Source organism: Nestor notabilis, unplaced genomic scaffold (genome assembly GCF_000696875.1).
Source record: "Nestor notabilis isolate BGI_N333 unplaced genomic scaffold, ASM69687v1 scaffold12793, whole genome shotgun sequence".
Classification (NCBI taxonomy): domain Eukaryota; kingdom Metazoa; phylum Chordata; class Aves; order Psittaciformes; family Psittacidae; genus Nestor; species Nestor notabilis.
Window position 1 is genome coordinate 30,121 of NW_009923435.1, and position 12,701 is coordinate 42,821.

General features: G+C 37.1%; 1 protein-coding gene across 1 annotated transcript in view; it reads right to left on the reverse strand.

Annotated features, from left to right (window-relative positions):
• The window catches only part of BAZ2B (bromodomain adjacent to zinc finger domain, 2B), a 57,456-nt gene that overhangs the window by 27,039 nt on the left and 17,716 nt on the right, over positions 1 to 12,701 (reverse strand). Inside the window, exons 9-17 of the mRNA XM_010012137.1 lie at positions 10,122 to 10,332; positions 9,108 to 9,200; positions 8,923 to 8,984; positions 8,245 to 8,310; positions 7,444 to 7,509; positions 6,697 to 6,741; positions 6,428 to 6,454; positions 5,167 to 5,232; positions 1 to 3 (exon numbers count right to left, since the gene is read on the reverse strand). The exon at positions 1 to 3 is cut by the window's left edge and continues 144 nt beyond it. Of these exons, the coding sequence (XP_010010439.1) occupies positions 1 to 3; positions 5,167 to 5,232; positions 6,428 to 6,454; positions 6,697 to 6,741; positions 7,444 to 7,509; positions 8,245 to 8,310; positions 8,923 to 8,984; positions 9,108 to 9,200; positions 10,122 to 10,332 (639 nt within the window). The remainder of the gene's footprint in view (positions 4 to 5,166; positions 5,233 to 6,427; positions 6,455 to 6,696; positions 6,742 to 7,443; positions 7,510 to 8,244; positions 8,311 to 8,922; positions 8,985 to 9,107; positions 9,201 to 10,121; positions 10,333 to 12,701) is intronic.

Sequence of the window (12,701 nt, forward strand, 5' to 3'; positions counted from 1 at the left end):
GCTCTTTTTCCTTAAATAGAATTAATAGGGTAGAAAATAAAATACAAGTCTTATACTTACAATGGAACAATTTAAGAATGTGAAAAGCACTACTTACGTAATCTTAATAATTATCACAGCAATTAAGGAACCTGCATTCAAGTAAAGGGAAAGGGGAAACTACAGAAATAGAACAAAATCATAGAATTTGTGAGCAAATCTAAGATTCACTTTTTTTCCCCTTCTGTTCACTTGGAAATAGCTATTGAGTATGTAAGATTCTGTGGAATACCATTTCACAAAGACGACTGAGTGAAAATATGGTAAAGAGCTGCCATACACACAAGGCATCCAATTTTAAAGGCCTGCTTACACACTAGTATCATCAATATGCATCTGGCTAAAAGTAGAGACCACTCAAGAAAGCAGTAGTTGGGAAAACCTCTCCAGACAATACATGGTTTAAAAGCTCCCATAACACATATTCTGGATACGAATAGCTTACAAAACACAACTGATCTTTTCAAGACACACAGCTTCTGGCCTTAAACTGCCACATACTTAGCATGCCACATGAAAATTGAACAGTCATTAATATCTTACTCTGTACAACAGGAATACAGGGATAATCAAGTCAGAAGCCGAGCACTCATTATTCTTCTCTCCCAACACCCTCTACACTGATGTCCCACAGAATACTGTATGAACTCTGCCTCTCTTAACTGATAGGGCTGATGCTGAATTTGGAGCTCCCACTGCCTTTTCCATCCTGACTCCAGGAATTCTGTTTCATGCCTGCCATTGATATGCTGTCCTGCTTACACAATTCATTGCACACCTCTATGCAACTGATACCGAATGCAAAGTACTAAGAAACCATGTATGGAATCTGCCATATATCAATGCTACCTCTTTAGATCACAGAGCCGTGTGCATATACACTGATGTATGTATGTGTGTGTTTGTCACAACGTAAGAACCCGACACAGCTTAAAGGTAAAGACACTATAGGTGCTTTTCACCTGTGGACATAGAAGAGCTAAAGATCCAAACTAAGCTGACATGTGTTATTCAGAATCACTCCCAATTACTCTGTCAGTTTAAGAGGTCACTCTGATCTCTTCAGTTTATTACTATCAAACTTTGCATAACTGTAAGTCAGGACCCATCTGCATTTGTGGAATAGCATTAACTGGCAAAAAAATAAAAAAAAAAAAAAAGCAGTCATGTACAGAATTACCCATCTGCCCAACTGCTGCTTTGCAGCTGTGCAGGCATCCTCTGTATTGACAACCCAGGCCCCCATATATGCGATGATTTCATAAGGGACACACAGCTTAATCATGGGTTTCTCTCCAAGCATCCAACTTGTATGGAAAATCACAATACTCTAAAGCAGCACACAAAATCAGTACATTTATTTTAAAATGGAAAATACTCCCTTACTTGCTTTTTTAAATGGTTCATTGCCTTGTATCTTAACCTATGTCAAGGTCTTAAAGACAACCGGCATTTCCTACAACTTCTTTTTGACAAATAGAAATTTATGTCAGACAAAAACAAGAGAAGTACATATGGATATTTAAGTGACAACATATTAATTTACAGTTATGATTAAAAATTCAAAACTTAACCATGCTAAGTTTACCAGCTGCAATAAATATTTACTATTAGATTTACAATAGAGTATCATTACAACACTGGATCAGACTATCATCCGTTTAGCCTGGCATCCTGATTTCCAACAGCGGATCAGGTGCTTAGGTTACTGTCTTTCCCCACTCAGTGCTGATGAGACTGTATTGGATGAGTGTCCAATTTTGAGCCCTCCACCTCAAGAAGGATATAGAGAACATGGAGAGGGTAACCCTGGTTTTAAAACAGAACATACCAGTATTTTTAAATCAGATCTATCTCTTTATTTATGGCTGCTGTGCAAAAATCATCCTCAGAACATTCAGCTCTCAGTGGCTTTACTTGCACAGTGGTAACTGTCACTACTTACCGGAACGATATGGGGCAGAAACAGATTCCTGATCATAAAAACGTAATCTAACTTTTTAACAAAGATTAATCACAGAATACCTTGAGTCGGAAGGGACCCACAAGGATCACTGAGCCCAACTCCCTGCTCCTCGCACAACTGTCTAACACTAAACCATATGACTAAGAGTATCATTCAGACACTCCTTGAACTGTGACAGGCTTGGTACTGTGACCACTTCCCTGGGGAGCCTGTTCTGGTGATCGGTCACCCTCTCAGTGAAGAACCTTTTCCCAGCGTCCAACCTGAACTTCCCCTGACACAGCTTCATTTCCTTGTGTCCTATCACTGGTCACCAGAGAAAAGACATCAGCACCTCCCTTCTGCTGCCCCGCTCAAGGAAGTTGTAGACTGTGATTAGGTCACCTCTCAGTCTTTTCTTCTGCAGGCTGAACAAACCAAGTGACCTCAGCCACTCCTCAGAAGTCTTGCCCTCAACATAATTCACCATCTTGCTCACCCTCTTCTAGACACACTCTAATGGTTTTATGTTCTTCTTATATTGAGGTGCCTAAATCTGCACACAGTACCCAAAGTGGGGCTGCACCAGTGCAGTGTAGAGTGGGACAATCACCCACCTCAAAAGGCTAGTGAACCTGTGGTTGCTGCACCACAGGACATGGTTGGCTCTTTTTGGCTGTCAGGGCATACTGCTGGTACATATTCAAATTGCCATCAACCCAAACACCTAGATTTCTTTCTGCAGGGCTGCTCTCCAGCCTCTCCACCCCCAATCTGTACATATAACCAGGACCACCCCATCCAGGTGAAGAATCTGACACTTTCTTTTGTCAAATTTCATATGGTTGGTGATTGCCCAGCTGTCTAATCTGTCCAGAACACTCTGTAAAGTGTCTGTACCCTCGAGGGAGTCCACAGTTCGTCCTAGTTTAGTATCTTCAGCAAACGTAGTTAATGTATATTCAACTCCTGAATCCAGATCATTTATAAGAACATTAAAGAGCACTGGCCCTAAAATTGAGCCGTGGGGTTTCCCACTGGTGACTGGCCACCAGTGCAATGTGACCCCATTTATTAAAATTCTTTGAGCACAATCTGTCAGCCAATTGTTCACCCAACATATTATGCACTTGTTCAGCTGTACATTGGACATGTTGTCCAGAGGATACTGTGAGAGACAGCATCAAAAGCTTTGATAAAAATTAAAACCCCCATACACATATACTGACTTCTATTTGTCAACTAGATGGCTAACCTTGTCATAAAGGGAAATTCAGTCAGTTAAGCAGGTCTTTCCCTCCATGAACCCATGCTGGCTATGGCCAATGACTGCACTGTCTCTCAAGTGTTTTTCAGTAACTCCCAGAATAACCTTTTTCCAGGCACTAAAGTGAGACCAGGATCTGCCTTCTCTCCCTTCTTAAAAACTAGGACATCATTTGCTAGCTTCTAGTCAACTGCGGCCTCCCCAGATTCCCAACGTCATTGAAAAATAGAGGTCCTGCAGTAACATTTCAGTACCCTGGGATGAATTCCATCAGGTGTCATAGACTTACATGCATCCAGCAAGTCTCCAACATGCTCAGAGTCAGCTGGGAGTTTATCATACCCCCACCTCAGTCATGGCCTTCTAACACTGGGCTCCAGGGGTCCCAGGGCACATCATGGTGTTAAAGACAATGTCTCTGTTTTTTCTACATCCCTATTTGTGAGGTGACCAACCTCATCAAGTAATGAACCAATGTTATCTCTGTTCCTCCTTTTGCTGTTAACATCTTTTACAAAGCCCTTTTCAATGTCCTTCACAGTACTAGCCAGCCTGAACTTTAACTGAGCTTCAGCCACCCAATTTTAATTCCTACAGTGGCGAACAGCATCCCAATAGTCCTCCCATGTTGCCTAATCCTTCTGCCCTGCTTGACTTCCCACAATTGTCTGCTCCTGCGCTCTTAAGCGATGGCTCTTAAAAAGTGACCAGCATATGTGGACCCCATTACCATCAAAAGCGGATTCCATGGGGACCTTCCTAATTAATCCCTTCAGCAGCCACAGGTCTGCTCTTCTCATATCCAGGGTCAAAGTTTTGCAGATGCTTTTTCTCCTATCACTAATCATTTGAAACTTAACCAGTTCGTCATTGCTGTGACCAAGACAGCCCCCAGTCACCACTCACCCATGAGTCCCTCTCTGTTTACAAACAAGAAAGCTAGGTGGGCCCATTTTCTACTCAGCTTAAGAGTTAGCCCTGAAATTCTTCCTTGCACTGAAGTATTATTCAATTTTTCTTTTGGACTGTCACTTTCATTTAAAGTTACAAGCATACCTAAGAAAAAAAGTTGTCAACGAAAACAATTTCTTTGACAACTTATATGCTATAATGATGGTTATTTTATTTCAATTTCTTAGCTATCTTTATTTAGAAAAGTCTCAGGATACAGAGATTAAAAGTGTCTCAGGATATAGAGACATGTATAAAGTAGGGTTTAAGCAGTTAGCAATTACATTTTAGCACCGATAGTCCCCCTGAAGACAGTATCAGGGTTAATAGTTAAGACAGCCTCCAGATTAATTAAGATGTAAATTAGTTTATCATGGTCTAATAAAAGTTTCATCAATCATATGGTACAGTTTTGGTTTTATCACCAATGTTATTTCATTATGTGGGGGTTTTTTTTAGATAATCTGACAAGTCAGTATGATAAAGTCCCTACTCTTATACACATGAACAACATGAAGAAAAGAAAATAAAGCTTCTTTTCCAGGAAATGCTAAGGACTATGAAGTGACTATGAAACTATTGCCTTCTTGCTCAGAATCACTGAGGATGGAAGGGACCTCTTGAAATCACACAGTTCCCATGCCCATATGTGCACTGTCACATCATCCTCCTGTCATCGCCCTCCCCCCGCCCCCCCCCCGCAGTATCAGCTACAGCAGGTTGCAGCTCCACAACATACCTGGGCAATCTGTGCCATTCAAACATTACTCTCAAAGTAAAAAAGTTTTTCTTAAGCTTAAACAGAATTTGCTGTATTTCAGTTTATGTCTATTACTTCTCATCCAGCCACTGCCACGTATATGAAGGAAATTATACGTATAGGTGCACTGAAGACACTGCTCTTCTACAGATCACAGCAGACTGAAACCATGAAAACTTGAAACTTTCAGAGGTTAATACTCACTTCTGCTTTTTTACGTGCTTCCATGGCTTTCATAAGCATCATATGCTGTCTTCTCCTTTCTCGCTCCTATTGAAGCAGGTAATATTAGAAAAAAACTAATCCACATTTCCAAATCAGTAAAAAAGCTGAGTAACAAATTTAGCATTAATAGACAAGTCACAGTAAATACTAAATATAGGACAAGAATGGCCAAGTCTGTGCATGTTTTAGTTCAGGTTTAGAAAGCAAATACAGGAACAATCAAAAGCAAAAAGGTAAAGCAATGAACATGGAGACAGTGTAAAAAAGAAGCATACAGATTTACTTATGGTCAGTTGTGATGCTCCTTCATAAGCTGGCAGAACAAAAAGCATAATGGTTGGCTGGAACAGGTCAGTTACCTTACATCTGCTATTAGGGAACTTGCAATTTATTTCTTCAATAGCCAATTCAGCACAAATTTTAAACTGGTCATTTTCAAACACTGCAAACACTAACATTTTTGTAATTAGCAACAATTAATATGATTAATTTTCTCAGCTCTAGATCAGTTGCAATCAAGCTAGTGGTGGCGCATATACACATGCAACAACACTTGCATTTACTGATGGCTATCCCTCAATAAATTATGTCAGTAACTTCAAATGCATTAAGGAGCTGTATCATAGAGCATTAAGCATGGGGGGGTTGCCTGAAAAGCTGTGGAATAAATCTTGGCCCCAGTAAAGGCTAGGGGAATTTTATCATGTAATTCAGCGAGGCTAGGATTACATTCTAGTGTTTCATTCTATACTTATATATTTACCACTGTAAGAAAGCTAACTCCTCAGTACCTTACAAACTTAGGAAAGATATCATCCTGATTTCCAGAACAGGTTAATTCAAATTGTATTTAAAATGTCTGGATTCATTCCCAGTGAATGGGGCAAGGCTTGCAAAAATTATCCAAGTGACTACCTATTAATTTTGCACTAATTAATCCCTGATTTTATACAGTAGTCCAATTTCTATTGGGACATCAGTAACATAGATTTCTGGTTTAAAACCTCATTTATTTATTGCCATGTTTAATTTATATACATGTTCAAGACATGTTTTTGGGTTTTTTTTTTTCCTTAACAGACAAGACAAGCAGATGTATGCAATGCACTGTGCTGTAAAGCCATGCAGCAGTATGTAATATGACAGCAGCCAGTGCTACATTTTATGCATTGCTATGACAACCATATCACAACCAAATCACAATGCGGTGTTAGATGTACAAAAATAAACATACCCATACCATATCTAGTCTATGCCTCTCCAACTCCTGGTAGAAAGAGTTGGCACAACATTATGAAACAGAAATCACAAAGTCACAAAACCACTTTTTAATCCCCCAAAAGACCCCAATACCAAAGCAAAGCAACAAATCATAAGGTAAAAGAAAATTTGTGCAGGAATCAAACCCAGAAATTTTAAAAGGGCATATTTTGAAGATTCCACCCCCCATACAGCTTAAGTAGTAGTCTACAACTGGCATTCTGTTTGGTCAACTGAACATATACAAACCTGGTGTTTCAGAAGAACAGCTTGCTGCCTTCGCATCTCTTTTTCCTTAAACAAAAGAACAAAAAAGTATTTAAAATATCCATCAAAATTTACTTACCAAGTTATACACTTCTGCCACACTAAAACATGCACATCTGAATTAAAATTCTTAATTCCCACCCACCCCTAAACTGACCAGAGAGAAGTACACATAGTATACATGAAAGCAAGTCTATTGAGTTGGGAGTTCCATGTTAAAATACACCAAGAATGTCAAAGCAGTAACAGAAGTACATATATATACTGTATTTTCCAACATTTGTAAACGAGTTCTGTAGTCTTATATGCATACAGCCTAGAAAAGACTATGCTTGTTAAGAATCAACAACGTTTTTTGACACAGCATGCTTAAAAGAATACTGTGAATAATTTTACTGCATAAGGATTGTAAGTTATTCAAACCAAGTGTCATGCAAGCAAAACTCATCATAATGGCACACAAAAAATTACTGTCTCCCTACATATTGTCTGTATGTATGAATGTGTGTGTGTGTATATCACATATACAAACTTCTCTTCGTGTATGATTCATGTATTTCTTATCATATGTACATTATCATATTTCTAACTATTTCTATTATACGTTATTCATATGCTGTTTCAATTTACATTATCTATTAATAATATCACAAATTTACTGCTTTTATTCATCTATGTGTATTATGCACAATAACACAGTTCTTGTTTTTGGAGCTCCTCTAAACTAACCTTTATTCGTTTTTCGGCCTCCAATAATTTGGCATTTGCTGCTTCTTCCTTCTTTTTCTTTTTTGCCTGTGCATGCAAAACAGGTCACACAACAGCACCATCACAACTTGAAAATAATCTGACTAGAAATACAGTTATGTGCCTTTAAAAGTTCAAACCATCATTACATATCATGTACATTGGAACAGGTTTCTTCCTCAAAGCAGCTTTCATAATCCATTCACAACTCACTTCTTAAAAATTAAGACAGAATTTCAAGTTCCACTCAGAAATCACTTCAACTGGCTATTATAACTAAGTAAGTATACACAGAAACAATATAAATCACAAAAATATCATCATTAATCTTTCCAAGAATGAAGACTTGGAAATTAGCAATCAATCTTTGCTAGTATATTAGCAAACTAGAATAGTGTATCAGTATATTTTAGCATATATATATATATAAACACAGTATTTTAAATCCACTGCGCTTCACACAGAGCAGAGCATGCTACTACTTTAATAACCTACTACTGCAAACTTGTTTTCCAACACAGGAATACCTGTGCTATTAACTTTAGCAAATACAAGACTATCTGTGTATGAAGTTAGGGACTCAAGTGAGCCCTTGCAAGTTAAAAGGTCACAGTTAATACAGATTTTTTTTAAGAAAAATATCTTTAAGACGCAGTTTTGAACTGGCCTTTAGAAGTCCAGATTGTTAGACCTGTTATATTTAGTTACATTCCTAACTGCATGTGTGATTACTGAAATACATCCTTTAAAATGGCAACATTCTATTTGAGCCATTATTTTTACCTCTAAAATTTGTTGAGCTCGAAGTTCTTTCTCCATTCTGATTTGTTGGATTCGCTTTATTTTTTCCTATAAAGAAAGTTATTTATTAAAAAAAAAAAAAATTAAAAATCAATATTGAAAAAGTAAATTTATATTTTTTAAAAATTACCAAGTTTATACATATATTTTTTATCATCGAGTCTCACACTCTATGTAATCATTTGTTTTAATTTAATAATGTATGTTTAGCATTTTTACTAGCACTACATGATGTCTGGTGTATCACTGAAGGAACCAACAGTTATGCATAGGTGCATACTTGTATGTTTAAAGCATGTATTAATTCACTGGCATGACCTAAAACCACTGAGAGTGAGCCAGAATCACCCCAGAAGCTAATTACACTATTCCAGTATTTACATAAACAGATCTAACACTTATTTGTTTTCCCAGAATCAAATAAAGGAAGACAGCATCACTGTACTTCAGTAACAGCTTTTTAATTTCTTACTGATATTGGCAAGCAACTACTTATGTTGGGTGGCTTAAATCAAGACAAGACAAAATTGGGATGTCCTGGCAAAACTATGGAGTTCAGAATTTTAAGTATATACACTGTGTGCTATTCAAAATTAGATTTAAAACACTCACTTTGTAATTAGCATATTTAAGACCTGATTTAGCAATCACAAAGTTTACCTGCTGCTTCATTATCTTTATCTGCTCCTTTTGCTTTCGCTTTTCTTCAGCTGCCATAATAGCTAACAAACAAACACAAACAAAAAATTAGTACCAGCAGAACATGACAAAAGGCAGGTAACTTTTCATTCATACTTTTCAAAATAATCTGCTAGCACGCACAAACTTTCACAACTAATACTTACCTTGCTGTTTTTTCGCTTCTTTGGCAGCTCGAGCTTGTTCCTGCTTCTGGAGTTTTCTCAGTAGCTTTATTTGTGCTGCTTGCCTAGCTATTTCTGTTAAAAAAGAAAACGTAAGTTCATAAAAACAGTGCCGTCACACAATAAAGGTGTAGCTCATACTCCAGACATTTGCATGACATAATGACATCAACAGCAGAAATGAACATGGATATTTGCTACTTAAAAGAAAATACTATTTTTGGAGTAAAAAAAAAAAATCTACGTGATAGCATTGGGGCAGTAACGCTGCTTCATTTAAATGCAAAATACAAGGTAGCTACGCAGACACGTCCACAGTCAGCACATGAAAGACAAGTTAAGTCTTGAGTTAAAACAAAGATCCCAACTCCTCAACTGTAAAAATTTTTCGTATTGAACCGGATGCATTCAGAAAATCTGACACAGTATGGACTAAAGAATTGAAATTCAAAAGTCATGTACCTGATGTTTATTTAAAACCAGGCCCTCATGCTTTTGATATACAGCAGTACATGATAACATTAAAGTTCTACCCTCAGCATTGGTACTACTTATTACAGGATCCAACCTTATAGGCATTGAAATCTTGCCACTATTAGAGGTTTCATAAGGAAAGCATTTTCCCTTGAACAGCCAAAACCTACACAGAAATGCTAACTTCAGGGGTTCTCAATTTCAGTTTCTAAGTCTATTGTTGTTTGAGCTGATACAGGGAAAAATAAAAATCTGATAATTTTTGCCAATTTAAAAATACATCTGTGGTAACCAGATTATTGGATGTCTGCTTTTCTATATTTTGTAAATGTAAATAAAGTAACTACAGAGTAAACTCTTAGACACTTTTTCCTGTCTACTGATCTCAAGAAAAAGTCTTCAATAAAAGCATGTGATAAAATGCTGTATACTAATACCCTAGTGAAACACACTGCTCCTCTTCACAGGAGGCATTAACTCTCTACATACTGATACCCTCTGTGAAAACAGTAATACAATTACCTTGAGCCTGAAGCTTTCTTAAAAGTTTTGCATCAGTGTTGTCTAGAAATTCAGTGCTACCAACATTTGGAGGTCGGCCTTTGCGTCGTCTCATTCTTGACTCCTCTCTAGAGTGCTGTCTCTCTGGATTTGGTGGTCGCCCTCTACGCCCTTCCATAGCTCTGATACGGGGAATGACTTCCTCTTCCTTCAGAAGACACCACTGCACACCCTTTTAATGGACACATTTCACAGACAGGTATTATAAACATTGGGAAAAAAAAAGGAAAAATGAATCTAAGATACTTGAGAACATATACAGCAAGAGATTTTTTCCAAATTTTATATATAAAATGTGAGAGCTGTGATTTCCTTTTGTGTGATACAATCACAGTCAATGTTTTGATGATGCACCCAAGCTCTATATTGAGACTTATCATTATGACCTTTTGTAAACTGTACTGCTATGCAAGATTTTTAAAACTACTCAGTGACGTACACAGTTATTTCCTAGCACATATGCCACTACTTTGTTATTTTTAGTCATTTCTGACCAAATAAAATTGCTCAACCCTTCTCTAAAGGTGAAATAAATTCCTCCTTATTACGTAAACTAAAAAATAACTATTCTACTTTCACACAACCCACTGCTCAACATGAATGAAAAAAATGTGTCAAGCTACAAGTCACTGTCTTCCAACTGTTAGTGTTTACAGAAATTTTGACATACATAGCAAGCAAATTCAGTAGTGTGTTTTCAGACACACAGGAGTGCTGTAGATCTCAACAACTGAGTTGAGAAAACACAGAATCATTTTAATCCGGAAGGGTTTTCTAGTACAGTTTAGTTCTTCATCATCCACTGCATGAAAATTAGTTTCTGCACTAACTTGAAGCAATCAGAAGTTTATAAATTTAAAAAAAAAAAAAAATCTATCTAAACTCAGTTATGTTAACTATACTCTGTAACTAAACAAGCTATTCAGCAATACAGTCAACTCTTCCTTTCACTGTTACTACTGTTTTTTTGTGGAGTATCAAAAATAAATACTGAAATACTTGGTTAATACAAATACTGAAATTAGTCCTCACATGGAAATAACTTTAACTCATAGGAAGTAGTTTATTGTGCCTACTGAGCAGAACAGGAACATAGTCTATCTGATCCTGTTTGACTGAACACAGTACTTCGGAACTGTAGTATCTCCTACCATTTTCCCAATTTTTTTAAAAATGCAGAGAAAAATAATACAAGCTCAGTGTCCTTCAGGGCTACTCCATAATTTGCCTTAAAAAGGTTGGGAAAAGATTTTCAAAATGTCTCCTGAAGCAAAAATGAAAATCGGTAACTTATAAAACACAATAATTAAATATTTGTTCAGCAAAACCACATTTTCATTACCAAAGTTTTCACATTTATATGTACAGATATTGAAATATAATTTTCTATATCATAAACCACATTTTTATTTGCTTATTCTGACTATTTAATTCTTTCTGCTCCTTCTTCAGAATTACAAATGTTTTATATAAGAGACAAGAAAAGAAATGGTGTTTTGCTAATGAAGCATTCAGATTCCAAGGAAGCTATCTGTATCTGCAGAGTAACCTTTTCTGAAGCCTGAATCGCTCCCAGTTAAGACCATCCCAAGAGTACACCTCGCGCTTAGTTCACAGACACTCCAAAGGGCTTTGTTATTAGCACTGTTCCTAAAAACAAGTTCTTCAGAATCATGACAGTATGTGCACAATGCATCATCACTAAGGACTTTTTAATGCAAATAGTTACCTCTACCACTTCAACAGAGTGGGTGTGTATGCACAGACGAGCACTTTCATTTCACTAGGTTACGTCTTACAACTTATCACAGGTTCAGTTTGTTGAGCAAAATAAGCTAGATTGAATACAGTACTTATCACCTACACCAAACTTCAACCTAGGAAATCTTGTCACATAAACCGCAAGTGCCGGAGGTGGGGGAAATAGAATTCCCCCATAGGGAGGAATAGGAGAGACCACAGTATCACAAGAAGCACCTTAGAACGTACAATGGTGATTGCTCTTGCTCTGTACTGCCATGGCTAACAATACTAATGATGACAAATATGTGGGGGGAAAAAAAAGATAGAGGTCTACAAGATTGTTAGTGCCACGGAAACCATGGATGTATATTACATAGTAGAAGGTTCAATAAGCAAAAGGAGTTGGCATTTCAAGAAATGGGGAGAAGACTCTTTCATGTCCTGTCAAAGGATACTGTGATGCAACAAGTTTCCACAAGTTTAAGAGTGGACAAGACAGAAATAGTACAGAACAGATCCATTAAGGGTTACACGTGAGTTAATTGACCATCTGTATTTTGTTCTTAGGTACCTTTTAAAATCTGACTCAAAACACATTTCTATTAAAAACATGTACAATCCGATACTCCATGGATTTTCAATATTCCAAAGAAAACATATGGGGGTTGTGCCCCAACACAGGAAAATCAGGGGCTTCCATAAAAATCTATGCTTTGCTACACAAACATTAGAGAAAAAAATGGGAACACTGTGAAATGTTGGGTTTTATTGCTGAAACTAATCAAAATAAAAACCAAA